Source organism: Scaptodrosophila lebanonensis, unplaced genomic scaffold (genome assembly GCF_003285725.1).
Source record: "Scaptodrosophila lebanonensis strain 11010-0011.00,11010-0021.00 unplaced genomic scaffold, SlebRS2 tig00000155-arrow-arrow-pilon, whole genome shotgun sequence".
Classification (NCBI taxonomy): domain Eukaryota; kingdom Metazoa; phylum Arthropoda; class Insecta; order Diptera; family Drosophilidae; genus Scaptodrosophila; species Scaptodrosophila lebanonensis.
The window spans coordinates 925,443-940,838 of NW_022060594.1; the positions used below are offsets into that span (position 1 = coordinate 925,443).

A 15,396-nucleotide genomic window follows, 5' to 3' on the forward strand; every position below is an offset into this window, starting at 1 on the left:
GGGGAAAATTAAAAAAAAAAAATAAACTCGTCCTTACTCGGACCTAGGAGAATCTGGATGCCAACTTTGGTTATTCTAGCTTTTATAGTTTCTGAGATCCTCGCGTTCATCCAGACGGACAGACGGACAGACGGACGGACAGACGGACGGACATGTCTAGATCGATTTCTCTCGTCATGCTGATCAAGAATATATATACTTTATGGGGTCGGAGATGCTTCCTTCTGTATGTTACATACTTTGCACAAACCTAATATACCCTGTTCACCCTACGGGTACAGGGTATAACAATCCTCGTAGAAACTAAGCTTTAATGAATAAAACTTTAGATTGCTTTTTTTTTGGAAAGAAGATTGAATCATTTGAGGGAAACGAATCTCCAACTTAACAAGCAAACTCCTCGAACTTATGGAACAGTAGTTCGTATGATATATATATTTAAAAACATATTTAGAAAAATCACATTTAAAAGTATTAAAAGAAAATTATTAAAATTTAAGACGGTTCTGTTATTATTATCCCAAGAAACTGAACATAATACGTATATAGTTCGTTTCGGAAACTGAATCCTCAACTAAGTGTCTACTTTCTTTTTTAAATGAAAAGCATTTTCATTTCATTTTCAAATAATTTTCGTTTTCATTTTATTGATAATCGATAATTTTATTACGCCATATGGATATATCATCATTATCAGCGCTATCTCAAGTACTCACTGCTGATCTGTACGATCGTCATGTTATGTTATTTACCACGTTTCATTATTTATGACTTTATCGTTATTATTGGTAGTTTTTTCTTTATTCTTTATATATTTTTTGTGATGTTCGTCGGTGTCGGTTTTGTTTGTTTAATTTCTGCGTTGATATAAATTTAATTTTAGTAATTTACATGAAATTATATGCATTAATTTATTACTTTCTATATATATATATGTATATATATATATATATATATATATATCATTCATAACTGTATAAGTGTGTTTATATGTGTAAGTATACATGTACATTTATATATATAAATATATACGCATATATATTTATATATTATATGGTTTTTATATGCAAATATATAATATATATATATGTATATATTCTTAGACATGACTTGCCGAAATATTTTCACTTCAAAAAAAAAAAAAAAAACGAAAAACAAAAAACTATAAAGGCTTTCTATGACGAAAAAAAAACTTGTTCATATTTATACATTTATAATTAAACGCGATTTTATGCTATATGTCCATGATTTTTTGAGCTAATTTCCTGATCGGTTCTCAGATGTTCTCAGTTGTTGTTGTTCTTGTTGTTTTTGTTGTAAATGACATTATTTTTATTCACTATGCATATCGTTTTGAATGCCAATACTTTATTTATTGTATTTCTCATTTCATTTCACATATTTCCTTTCAATTTTTTACAACTTACATACTCGTACATTACTTAAACGCTTCGACTTAGCTTCATTTGTAGCTGAGCTTGTATTTGGGGACTCATTTGGTATTTAGCGGGCTTAGCATTTCGATTACGATTCCTATATAACTTCTCAGTAGAAAGCGAAACAGCCATATTGTGTGTTAGTTTCTATGCGCTTCCATGCCAACATGTTCGGTTTTTATTTAATTTAATTTTATTTTATTTATAACTTATTTCACTGCCTCTGCCCAACGCTTTGTACTTATTTATGTTTTATTTTAATTATTATTATTTCCATTTTTATTATATTCTCGTGGTGTAAAAATAGCAATGCATTGGTTTTCATTTTGTTTGGTTTTGGTTTTTGTTTTTTTTTTTTGAATAATGTTTCGTTCTCTGTACAAACTCAGCGCAGAATCGTTTAAAATAATCGTTTCAGGCTTTAATTAGTTTTCATTTTCGTACATATTTATATATACTTGTATGTATATATCATTTATTTATCTCTCGGTTTACATATACAATTATACATATCGTAATAATTATTGTTGCAAAATCAAATCGTTTTTGCCAACTGTTGTATATAAATTTGTTAAAAATCAATGTACACTTAAACATATTGGCACACTTTATGGTTTTTGTTCGCTTAGTCGAAAGGAAATTGAAACAATAATTGTAATCATACATACATATATTTATGTTTTAAATAGGCTTTGAATATTCATATGTATTTTATGATTTGTGTCTGTGTGTGTTTGTGTGTGAGTTTCTTTTTTCTTTAAGCATACATAATTTAATTTAATTGCATATAGTTTTGTTGTTTACTTAAATTGTAAAAATAAAAGCAATTAAAAAAATTAAACTGACCTTTAATAAAATTTCTCGTTCAATATTTTGTAGCTCCAATTTTTAGCTTTTAGTTCAGATTTTGGAACCACAGTTTCAAGTATTTTTTTTTAAGCAGTGAGGCAAAGTGTCGTTTTTTTTCTATAAAATAAACAAATTATATAAAGCATGAACGAAATGTTCCATTCCATTTAATATAAAAACTTAAAATAAATTAACACTAAATAAAATGTTCCCATTCAACAATTTTTAGTTCCTTTTTTGGAACTCTAGTTTATTTTATTTTAGAGCATTTCCTGGCCTGTGTTTCGAACATAAGTATTTAAGAACTGAGGAACCTAAACTTGTTTCTATTTTTGCGCTTAAAATTGAACTACAGAGGAGTGCTCATACGAATAAGTATGTTGGATCAGATCAGAACTCTTTTCGTAATGGTTGCAAGAAAGTTCTGCGAGATTTCAGAATCTTAAGTTAGCTCTGTGAAGGAACAACGAAACTAAGAGGCGTATGAGTGGTTAATAGTAGTAATAGGAATGCTTGGAATTTCAATTGCACTGAGTCCCGGGCATCTGAAGGTTGTTGGCCTTAACTAAGCTCTGTAACTCTCAATATCAGCTTTACAGTCATGCCTTGTTCTAGTGAGCGAGTCAAAAAAAAAAAAAATAATAATAATAATAGTAAATACAAAAGAAAGGAAAACATTCTTAGATCATATATCTAGGATATACATAGTTATAGTAAAATTTCATTGTTATAGTAAAATACATACGCATATATAGCTTTAGTTAACGTGTCTGTGTGTTAGTTGGTAGCGGGTTACGGATAGAGTTCCATGGATGTGTGCGTGTTTTGTGGCTTCCGGCTGCAGCTAAATGAACAACTCATTACGATGTGTGGGGAGCAGTTCCTTAGTAATAGGCCGGAAAAGGATGGTAGTTCGATGGATTGGAAGCATGATGATTGGCCGAAGGCAGCACGGGCGGTGGTCGGACGCCCGGATGATAGTTACTTGAGGCGACCTGATGGTAGGCGCCAAAGCTGCGCGCCATGTGCCGATTTTGGGCTGCAGCCGCCGCAGACTCGCCCAAGAGGCGCGACTGATCTGCTGTGCCCAGCAGACGATTGTTCTGCTCCATGAGCAAATGGGCTGTGGGATCGACAAGCAGTCGGTGCTGGTCGGCCGCATTGGAGGCCGCCAATATGCGATGCTGCTCCACGGTGGACAACAGTCGATGATGCTCCAGACTCTCACGGCTCTGGTGCTGCATCTGCGAGGACAAGAAGGAGCGATTGTTGCCCACCGCCATGTTCGTGTTGGGCGTCAGATCCAGCGAGGCCATCCTCAGCATATCATGATGCGGATGATTGTACGGCAGTTGTGGCGGCGACGACACCACATAGTTGGCCGTCCGGCTCAGGTCCACCGAGGTGGTCTGATCGTGCTCCTGCTCGCTCAGCTGATCGCTCAGCATGTTGTGCATCGCGGCCGCCGACTGATGCTGCTGCATCGCCAGCTGACTGCTATGCTCCTGCTGATGCGTGTGCTGCGCCACAACGGCGGCCGCCGCAGCGGCAGCGGAGCTATGGTGCTGCTGCTGTTGGGACTGTGCCTGCGCCTGGGCCTGGTTCTGTTCGCGGTCGGAGAGTATGTCGTAGATGTGATGATGGTAGCGGCTGCTAGGCAGCTGGAAGTTGTGGTGGTAGTTGCTGGCAGCGCCCACATTCGAGCGCGAGGACATATCCAGGCCCTGGAGATCGGCCATATCGTTGGCGGCACTCGCGGCAGCTGCAGCGGCTGCGGCGCTTGCCGCATTACTATTGCTGTTGCGGTATTCGGCCGGAGAGTCCAGCTCCTGGTTATTGTATTTCAGATTTGAGGCCATGCTCTCGTACTTGGAGTACATAAGATCGATTTGCGACTGCGGGAACTTCATGCGCATGTCCTGGCCGGCACTGTGGATAAAAACGAAAGTAGTAAGCAGTGGCAGAGTATACAAATATACCAATTCATAAGGACATCGACATTTTCTCATACATATCATTATACTCCGTACATGAAATGTACAAGAGTCAGCATGATCAGCATGACAAGACAAGTCGATCTAGCCCTGTCTGTCTATTAGTCTGTCCGTCTGTTCGTCCGTTTGTCTGTATGAACACCTGGATCTCAGAGACTATAAGAGGTAGAGCCACCAAATTTTGCACAAAGATGCCTTATGTGTATACGCTATACGAGTTTGATTTATTTTTTCGATTTTCGCCCCTCTTTTCCCCCCTATGGGGATTTTCCCGATTTTCCGTTCGTTTCCGCTTGTAATCACCTATAGCTCGGAGACTATGGGCCCTAGGGACACCAAATTTGAGTCCAAGATGCAATATATAACTCCCGTGGAATTTTTGATTCAAATTTGGTAAGTATCTCCAGTTAGGGATTATATGTCCGTATACTAAGTTTCATTATGATAGGCCGATTAATCAGGAAGTTACAGCTATACATATCATATTTGGCCAAGCGCTGCCCGCAGCTGTTGTTCTTGCTGCTGCTTTCGTTCAACATTGTGCTACATGCATGCTCACACAGACACGAATAGACACGCATGGGCATGCATACACATACACACAATTCCCATGTAAATGCCTAATTATACGCCCTTTTCTTAATTTTTAAAATTTCTACAATTTTTCTACACATATGTACAAGGGTATTTCAAAGTCGGGACATCCGACTTTAGCTTTCTACTTGTTTTAGTCTACAGTTAGGTGGCTGTATTTTTTTTTACCTGTTTTGTGGCATGATGCTGTTCTCTTCATCGCTGGATAGATGATTGTGTCGCGAAATATTCTGTCGTCTTTCCTGCTCCTGTTCGGCTCTCTTGTGCCGCATCATGTCGCCGTTGAAATTGTAGCGCGGTATGGAGGGCGACGAGGCGGGTGAGATGAGCTCGTGCTCGGGATATGTGCTGCCCACGCTTGATGCGTTCCGACGCTGTGCTTGCAGGGCAGGTAATGGGGAGGAGGCGGACATATTATTGGCACTGCCGCCTCCATTGCCGCCACTATTGCTGCCACCGCCCGCTCCACCGCCACTACTGGAGCTGCCTGCAGTGCCGGGACCACCCGGGGTGCCATTGGAACCGCCCGCTGCCGCACTTCCAGCGCCGCCAAACATGCCGTAATCACGGCCTGGCGATATGGGTGGAGGCGATGGTGGTGTACGATGATGTGTGGACGAGAAGCCATCAGAGTCGGCCGCACTGCCTCCACCCATATGCTGTGGTCTCGGCGTCGAGCCCGCATCTACATCCACATCGTTCTGGTTCTGATTGCTCTGCGGATTTGTGGGAGTCGAGGCGCTCGGCGAGATGTTGCAGGCACCCTGAAACATGGGCAACGGTGGTATTTGCATGGGAAAGCTGCTCAGATTCTTCATCATTTTTAGCTCATTCTCTAGATTATCGATACCGCCAATGCCGGCGCTATTCGAGGTCGCTCCACCGCCAAAGCGGTTCGCCTCTGGGTCCACGTGAGCGCTCATGGGACTGTCGGTGTTAATGTTGTTCTCGGTGGGAACCTAATAAGTTGAGAGACAAAATTAGAACATGTATGGAAAATATTCATCCAAATTTGCGGATTTATATCAAGAGCGTAACAAAGAGGATTTCTCCAAACAATAGATCGGACATCTCTTCCCGACACCACGCTTTCCGCTTCTAACAAACTTGTTGATGCTGTCTCTTTCTGTCTCAATATATATTATCGAAGATAAGGTGCAATGAGAATTTCAAGAAGTGCTTATTAAATGTTTGATTCTTCAAGGCGCTTACGATTAACATTGTTGAACTGGCACCCAAAAAGATGGGGATATAAAATGTAATCTAAAATAATTGATATGCAGAACCACACAGTTTGGAGCCTGGTTATATTTGTAATTAATAATTCCTATCATAACCATTAACTTTTCGTGATTAAAACAATATTAAATATTAATATTGAAACATAATTTTTCGGTGTTTCGGACGTTGACTGAACTAAACTTTTAAGCAGATTTTCTAGCTCAGACTATATTTAAAATATATTTCGCGCTGGTGATGGCTTAAGCACCCCAAGCCTGGAACGACGCCTTAAAAATAGTAAAGTATTAAATATGGAATACCCAGTCTGATCTGTTAATATTGAAACATAATTTTTGTTGTTTCTGATCTAAATTTTTAAGCAGATTTTCTAGCTCAGACTATATTTCAAATATACTTCGCGCTGGTAATGGCTTAGACACCCCAAGCCTGGAACGACGCCTTAAAAATAGTAAAGTATAAACTATGGAATACCCAGTCTGATCTGTTCCTTTCGAAATTATGAAAATACGCCTGTTTCTGTTTCCGAATTCGACCAAAATATATGGAATGCAAATGGAAAGGAAAAGGTTTTTCTTGATTCTACAGAATTTTCAATCGAATTTGGAAACGGAAACAGAACTATATAATTTCTTAAGAATACATACCTTCAGGTCGCTGCTCTCGCTGTCAATCATATTGCCAACGGAGTTGAGAGCCGCCTCCACCAGCATGCTGGCCGAGGAGGAAGCGCCGGCGCCACTCAGTCTTGCGTTTGCGTTGTTGTAGAAGGAGCTCATGAATGATTGCGAGTGTGTTAGAGAGTTCATTTGCATTTGCGGTGGTTCGCTCGCACCACCACCCGCTCCACCACCACCCACACTGCTCAAGCCACCCGCTCCCGTCGGCGTGTGTCCACCACCACCACCACTAGACCCACCATTGGCAGCCGCAGCGGCCGCATTATGATGGTATTGGGACATGGCGGCCGCCGCTGCAGCCGCCGCCGCATTCTGATTCGACTCGACCACATCCAGGAAGGAGCTATTCTCGTCTTCCTCACGATTATTGGCGCTATGATGATGGGCGTGTGCATGATTGGCACTGGCGCTGCTCATGAGACGCGCCAGGAAGTCCCGATTTTGGCCCAAGAGCTTGCTATGCTCGTCGACGCTGCTTGGTGGCACGGCAAAGCCAAGATCTGGTCCGTCCGACGCATTGGCTAGGCCGCAAGCGCTGCTGCTCATGCCCGGGCCAGAGCCGACAGCATCGCCCACATCGGCTGCTCCTCCAGCCCCATTGCCCAAGCCACAGCGCTCGACGGAGCCACAGTCCCGAGCACTTAAGTGGCGATCGTCGGCTCCGATCCACTTCTTGCTGCCCTTGCTGACCACCAGATTCTGGCCGAGCGCTGCATTCATGGCGGCCGCATGACGATAGCCGCTGTTCTCGTGTTGTTGCTGCTGTTGTTGGGCCGCCTGATGCTGGTGGTGTTGTTGGACCGCAGCTGCCGCAGCGGCGGCCACATGATGGGGCTGATGGTGCGCGTGATGCGGATGCGGGTGGTGCGGATGGGTGTGCGGATGATGGTGCTGCTGCTGCTGTTGTTGGTGATGCGCTGCCGTGGAGGCATCATCGTCCTCCTCATCATCATCATCCTCATCGTCCACACCGCCCATGCCTATGTGGCCCATCATGTGCAGTTTGCCGGCCTCATCGCTCGCAGCGGCGCCGGCACCAGCCATGGCGGAGACGGCAGCAGCAGCGGCTACCACTTGCTGCACCTGCTGCTGGGCACTCAGACGTTGAGCGGTGGTGGTGAGGAAGGATTCGACTAGACTAAGCTGGGCATTCTGCTTGCGCCGCACCTGCTCCAGTCTCACTTCCTCATCGTCCTCGTCCTCATGCATGATGCCCTGCTGTTGCTGTTGCTGATGCGCTTGATGATGCAGCTGATTCGGATTTTGGTGATGCTGTCCCTGCTGTTGCTGTTGGTGCAGTGGGTGAGGTGCCTGGTGGTGCTGGGCTTGCTGCTGTTGCTGCTGCAGAGGGTGTGGTGTTTGGTGGTGCTGGGGCGGTGCTTGATCGTGCGGATGCAGCTGGAGTTGGTGTTGCGCGGCCGCATGCTGTTGTTGTTGCTGCTGCTGATGTTGCTGCGCCACTGCCGAGGCTGGTACAGAGTCCTTCTTGCGTTTGCGCTTGCGTCCGCCGCCGGCTGCTGGACCCGTTGCTGGCGCCGCACCCGGCCCGACCTTCTCACCAAAGATGCTGGAGATTTTGGAGGAGAGCAGCGAGAGATTCGGTTCGTTGCGACAGAGGTCCTTAATAGACTTGCCCGACTTCTTGATGGCCTCGAATATATTGTCATCAGAGTATTCCGTGTCGCTTTGCATGCTCGAACTAAGCATTGAGTTCTGGTCCTCGAGGCTCTTGCGACGACGGCGCGGTGCTTGTTCTGTGGAAGAGGGCAGCGCTGTGTTAGCGCCGGACGCTGAGAGCCGCGACGCGGCCGGCGAACAGGGCTTACCCAGAAAGTCCACTTTCATGCCGCCAGAGTAGGCATCAAAAGTGTAGGCGACACTCCGCTCGATCTTTGGCATCTGCTCCTGGGTGTAGTTGTGTACCTTCTTGTAATGGAACTGCAGACACTGTTTGGTGGTGAAGGCCGCATTACACTCCGGTTCCGCACACCTGCACGTTCGATAAAGAGTAAAGGAGCTTAGTGGCTGTGGATGGGAATTGAATCAAATGGGCGGGGGAAGCTTACTTGAACGGCCGCACGCCAGAATGCGTGAGCATGTGTATCTTCAGATTGCTGCGGTTCTGGAAGAGTTTCTGACAGCGAGGACAACTGACTACGGTCGAGTTGCGGCTGTGCACCTCCTTCGAGTGACGCTGCAGTGCTGCACGCGATCCTAGAAGTTTTGAACATAATTTACACTGAAAATCTCGTAAAACTTCAGCCATATCTAAAATGAAATTGTATGAAGAAAATGAAATTTTGGATTGTGGTGATTTTGAAAGAAATTATAGAGTACTCAAGGAATCAACCAAGCAGCCAACGAACGAACCAACGAACCAACAAACACAAAACGAAAGCGAAACGCATAAGGCACAAGGCACTAGGGACGAACTAAATTGGTGGTCAGAGCACCGACCACACTTTCTTTTTTAAATACATAATGCTAATAATCACTGGATATAATCAAACGAAAGACAAATCAAGCCAAATCATTCACTAAAAGCGGTTAGACAATAATACACTTTATGGATGGATCGAACGGTTCAATGGGTGATGATGATGACTGAACTAGTGCGAGAAGGATGAGCTACAAATACAGGCCTACTCTGGTTAACTATTCCTAATTCTGTGAAAGATATTGGTAAGATATTGATGTTACAAATTACCAATTCCATATGTGGAATAATATAATCGAATTCGTTTCATAATTTCCATGGAAATCATAGCAAACATCTAGAAGTGTTGCTTTCAGAAATAATGTTTCGGGAACCCCAAAAAACTTATGCTTGAATGAGAAAGGGTTGTTTGTGTTTGCGAATTCGATAAATAAAATTGGGAAATGCGCTTAGTTCTGCAAAATAGGTTTTACTTTCAAAACCGTATAACAAGTTTTGGACCAGTTAATGGTTGCAGAAATATTGTCCGATCCGTTTTGATTATCTAAGCTGTTTAAATTGAGCTTTGAATCCTTTTCATAACCACAATCGTAAGCAGTATGTTGAGGTCTTGCTTTTTAATGGTTAATGATTTTTATGAATATCATAATCAATATCTTTAAGTCTTCCAAAAGGTTCCTTACTTCCAACCAGATATTTGGAATTGTACCTCAAAGAGATCTTTTGTGAGGTCTTTAACAACTACAGACTAGTCTAATCTAAGTATTTTCTATTGTTTGTTTGAACAGTTCTTGAATCTAGAGTCGAATTATAATGATGATTATAATGATGATGATGATGTGCGATGTTAGCATAGTTTACAGAAAATAATAAATAGAGTTAAGGCAAATAAACTTAGGCCGTAAAAATGTTTAGACCAATTGGGCATACAACTGAAGAGGCAATGATGAGCGATCGCAGATGCGGGTGTATTGGTGAGCACTTATGCGATTAGTAATTACAGTTACAACTAAGCGATTTACAATATTAGTATATATATATATATATATATATATATATATATATATATATATATATATATATATATATATATATATATATATATATATATATATATATATATATATATATATATATATATATATATATATATATATATTGATGTCTTTATGTTGTTGTGTGAGTGAGCGTGTCTATGTGTGTGTGATGTATGATATAACTGCTTACGATATACAGACATACAATATAGTCGTAGGTATTTACAATACATACATATATAGTAATGTGTAGGGGGTTTCTAAAGAGGGCTAGGATTGTACAATCGCCCTAATCAGATAGAAGGTTCTCTTTAGATGTCAATAGTTCATGGGAAAATGTACAAAAATGCCAATTATCTTTCTATTTTGTGCAATTGCTGTCTACCAGTAACTACCAGTCGATTATCTGAGGTACCAGTAGCTAGCTACTATGTGTGTTTGAAAGTTAGATTGAAATTTAAATTAAAATTAAAATTAAATTATGCATGGTTTTTTTCGCATCCCTATCTCGAAAAGAACTGAAAAAACAATTGTTCATTGCCTGATTGCTTTGGGAAATGGTTCCATCTGTCCTCTCTTGTCAGCGATTAGCGCCTCGATACCAGTAGCTAGCTTCTATTTATGTTTGCGAGTTAGCTTCGCATCCCTGGCTGCGAGTTAGCTTCGCATCCCTGGCTCTGAAAGAACTGCTTGCTTTGGGAAATGGTTCCATCAGTCCTCTCTTGCCAGCGATCAGCGCTGGCTCCTACAGTGAAAACTTAAGGGGATACTTAAATACTTTATACACGGATCGTTTGTTTTAAAAAAGTGTCCATCGAAGAGAATGTTCGGATAAAAGAGGTGTCCGTTAAAGGAGTTTTCACTGTATTTATGTTTGCAAGTAAGGTTAAAATGTTATTTCCCATTCCTGTCTCTGAAAGAACTGCTTGCTTTGGGAAATGGTTCCATCAGTCCTCGGTACCAGTAGCTAGCCACTATTTATGTTTGCGAGTTAGCTTGAAATGTTACTTCGGATCCCTGGCTTTGAAAGAACTGCTTGCTTCAGTTCTATCTTCCCGGCGATTAGCGCCTCGGTACCAGTAGCTAGCTCCTACAGTGAAAACTTAAGGGGATACTTAAATACTTTATACACGGATCGTTTGTATTAAAAAAAGTGTCCATCGAAGAGAATGTTCGGATAAAAGAGGTGTCCGTTAAAGGAGTTTTCACTGTATTTATGTTTGCAAGTAAGGTTAAAATGTTATTTCCCATTCCTGTCTCTGAAAGAACTGCTTGCTTTGGGAAATGGTTCCATCAGTCCTCGGTACCAGTAGCTAGCCACTATTTATGTTTGCGAGTTAGCTTGAAATGTTACTTCGCATCCCTGGCTTTGAAAGAACTGCTTGCTTCGGGAAATGGTTCCATCAGTTCTATATTGCCGGCGATTAGCGCCTCGGTACCAGTAGCTAGCTCCTACAGTGAAAACTTAAGGGGATACTTAAATACTTTATACACGGATCGTTTGTTTTAAAAAAGTGTCCATCGAAGAGAATGTTCGGATAAAAGAGGTGTCCGTTAAAGGAGTTTTCACTGTATTTATGTTTGCAAGTAAGATGAAAATGTTATTTCCCATTCCTGTCTCTGAAAGAACTGCTTGCTTTGGGAAATGGTTCCATCAATCCTCTCTTCCCAGCGATTAGCGCTTCGGTGCCACTTTCTTTCTTCCCCATGTCTAGTCACCTGCCCCAAATTAGATCATATTTTCATGCTGTATTCCCAAAAAAATGTGCTAAAATGGTTAGCAAATGTTGTAAAAGGGTTGTTAAAATGTTCAACAGCTACTCGTAATCTCAAAAAGTAACTGAGTGTGTTATTTTCAATTGCCCGTAAACCAGTTGACCGCAATTTGTCGCCACTTCTGTGGGGGGTTTAGTTTACGAAAACTACTTTTGGAAGGGGGGGGGGGGGGGGGGGGGGGGGGGGGGGGGGGGGGGGGGGGGGATATCAACATTCTTCTAAAAAAAGTTCGTTTTAAATCAAATTAAATGCATGGAAATGGGGAGGTTTGTGTGTGTGTGCGTGTGTGTATGTGTGTATTGTTATGCAGAAGCAGTTTGGCGACACAGCTTAGAATACGATATACAATTTAGGTTATAGTATATGCACGATATATGTTGTTGTTTACGATATAAATACATATATGTAGTATATATAGTACGAGCTTACGATATTTGCCGCTAGTCTTGCATTTTTTGCAATCGTTAGTTAGTTAGTTATAGTTTAGTTGTTAGTATGCATGTTTTAGATTAATTTACGCTTACGATACGGATGGACATAAGTATCTACGTGAATACATGTCTGTTACGAGCCTTTATAGCAACATAAACATAACGTGGCTACCAATCGAGGCCCACTTACCACTGTGCATTCGTTTAATGTGTGCCTTTAGCTTCTGCGGCTGACAGAATTTTCGGCCGCAGAAGTCGCACAAAGGCCGCGCCCTATTGGGATTGGCCGCACAACCATAGGTGCGATGCATCTCCAGATAGTTGAGGCGCAGGAAGAACTTATTACAGAACTGGCACTGATAGGCGCCCTTGCCATCGTGCTTCTCAGCCGCATGCTTCATAATGTTATCCTTGCCGAGCACCGCCTCCCCACACACCTTGCAATGATACTTTCGTATGGTGAGGCTCATCGAGGGATCATGGAAGACAGAGCAGTGTGTGCGATAATATAATGGATGTTCGAATTTCAGATTGCAGCCACCGCAGTCTATGGGAGCGAAAGAGTGGAAATAAGTTAAATATATTGCCGATAAAAAAGAAAACAAACAAACTCAGGAAAAAGGATTTAGTTCGTTCGTACTCTTTCCAGAGTATAGTAATAGGAGTCTCTACTCACTTGTCTTTTCCGAATGCTTCTTGCGCCACATGGTATTACAGTCATCACTCCAGTAGAGCAGTTCCATGCCATTCTTCAAGTCCCGACAGCTGACAAAGTACGCTTGTCGGCCAATGGAGACCAGGTTTACGTTCCGCTCATCATAGCTGGGGGCTGGTCGTATGTATCTCAGCCAGTTGGACGTGTTGGGGTTGTCGCAGCAGAGTAAATAGGATTTATCGGCACCCGCCTCGCACATCTCGAATATCCACTTCATGTCGCTGCCCTCCCGCACCTCGCCCGTCTGCACAGGCTGGCCCACGAGCGGTCCCAGCTTCGTATAGGCCCGGATCTCGGTTCGGGCAAATACACCCGTCACATTGGGCTCCACATTGTGGAGCTCGAATTCGGCGGGCACGGATGCCTCAGCGAAGGTGATTAGTGGCTTAGTCTCGAGCTCGGACAGTTGCGACGATTCGTCCATGTCCATGTCCTCCATATCGTCCTCATCATCATCATGCCTGGGCCGGCCATGTTTGGCTTGACGCTGAGCGTCGGCCTTCAGTTTGGCCAACGCCTCCAGGTTGCGTCGCTCAATCCATTCGGCCAGGTCGACGGCATCCGTCACATTGCCGCAGGCATTGCGCAGCGGACAGAGCTTATGGTCGTGGGTAATGGAGCATTCGCGGCACGACTGATGGGATCGGAAGGCAATATCGTGCTCGTCCTCCTCCTCCACAAAGTTCTGCTCCATTTTCATTTCGCGCGCCAGCGCCTCCTCGTCTAGTTCTTCGTCGTCATCGTCGTCGTCATCCGCATTCGCATTGGCATTGCCCGCATTCAGACCGGACTCATCCTCGGGCTCGTCATAGCTATTGGGTGGCATCATAGCCGCAGCAGCGGCCGCCGCTGCTGCTGCTGCCGCCGCCGCTGCCTGAGCCGCCTTGCTGGCCTGCGACTTCTTGCTCGTTTTCGTGCGCACATGGAAGTTGCCCAGCTGTCCATTGAGATTGCTCGTGGGATCGACGGCCACATCTCCGGGTACCACGGGGCCCGCATTGGATGTGCGGCTGTGCTGCTCATCCTCATCGTATTCATCATCACTGTGCTGTCCCGCTGCTCCACCTGGTGTCGTAGTTGTGCCCACGCCGCCGTAGCTCTCGTGCTTGGTGAGGCACAGTGCATTGGGCAGCGCCTCCTTGGTGGCCTCCAGCTCGCTCTTGATCTTCTCGGCAATGCGACAGTCGAGCACCTCTGGCAGTGTGTCGCTGCTGTTACGCGCCGCTGCTGCGGCAGCCGCGGCAGCAGCTCCAGCCTTGAGTACCGCTGCAGCGGCCTTTGCCTCGTGTTTTTTGGATTTGGTGCCGCCATAGCTGCTGTTGGCCGCAAAGCCGGCACCTGCCGGAGCGCCCTTCACCTTGCCCGTGAACCCGTTCAGCGTGTCGTTGAACTGAACGCGTTTCTTGTAGCGTTTGCGTTGCGGCGCCGTGGGCGTCGGCATGGGCGTGGGCGCATCCCCGTTGCCTCCGCTGCCATTCTCCGTCGTCAGCGCAAATTCCTTGACACTGAGATTGGGTTCCAGCTTAAAGTTGCCATCAAAACCTTTGGTGGGCGTATGGGCAGGCGATGGAGGTGGTAGGCTGCAATTAGAAAACAAAATGAATTGGTTATTATAGTTTATCAGATAGACGGTAGGTCCACTTCGGAGATGACAATCAGTTAGTAATTCTATCAGGGCCTATCTATAAGCTTATTGCCGAATAATTTATGCACGCGGTACTCGAAGGCTACAAAGGGTATATTGCGTTTGTGCAAAGTACTTATGTTAATGCCATGTTTGTCTGTATGAACACCTCGACTTCAAAAACGGCTGACCTCACTTCGGCCAAACTTGGCATGTAGACGCTCTTAAGTCTTATGCAATACGAGTTTATTTTATTTCCCAATTTGAACACTTGTGTACTGAAAATTAACTACATTTTTAAAACTCTTGAGGTAACTTTGCCAGAATGAGGAGCAGGACTTTTATATTCTTCATAAATACGAGCGCACTTTTTTTTTAAATACGTTTCTTGCTTTTTACAGGAGTTATGTGTCATTAAGATATCGAACCAACAATAGATAAATATTTGTAATGTTTCTCTTACATTGTCTTGTGTAGTTTCAGCCAACAGGATGCGGCTAATGACTTGAGGATAACAAGGAAATCGTTGTTGCTATATTTATGTTTCGTTATTCTATAACCTAATTAGTCGGGAAATCGATTAT

General features: G+C 43.6%; 1 protein-coding gene across 1 annotated transcript in view; it reads right to left on the reverse strand.

Moving 5' to 3' along the window:
• Window positions 1–2,943: 2,943 nt before the first annotated feature.
• Window positions 2,944–15,396, reverse strand: part of LOC115629482 — a 29,428-nt gene continuing 16,975 nt past the window's right edge. The window contains exons 6-12 of the mRNA XM_030525953.1: window positions 13,150–14,768; window positions 12,664–13,020; window positions 8,859–9,060; window positions 8,619–8,782; window positions 6,760–8,546; window positions 5,042–5,832; window positions 2,944–4,214 (exon numbers count right to left, since the gene is read on the reverse strand). Of these exons, the coding sequence (XP_030381813.1) occupies window positions 3,170–4,214; window positions 5,042–5,832; window positions 6,760–8,546; window positions 8,619–8,782; window positions 8,859–9,060; window positions 12,664–13,020; window positions 13,150–14,768 (5,965 nt within the window). The 3' untranslated portion in view covers window positions 2,944–3,169. The remainder of the gene's footprint in view (window positions 4,215–5,041; window positions 5,833–6,759; window positions 8,547–8,618; window positions 8,783–8,858; window positions 9,061–12,663; window positions 13,021–13,149; window positions 14,769–15,396) is intronic.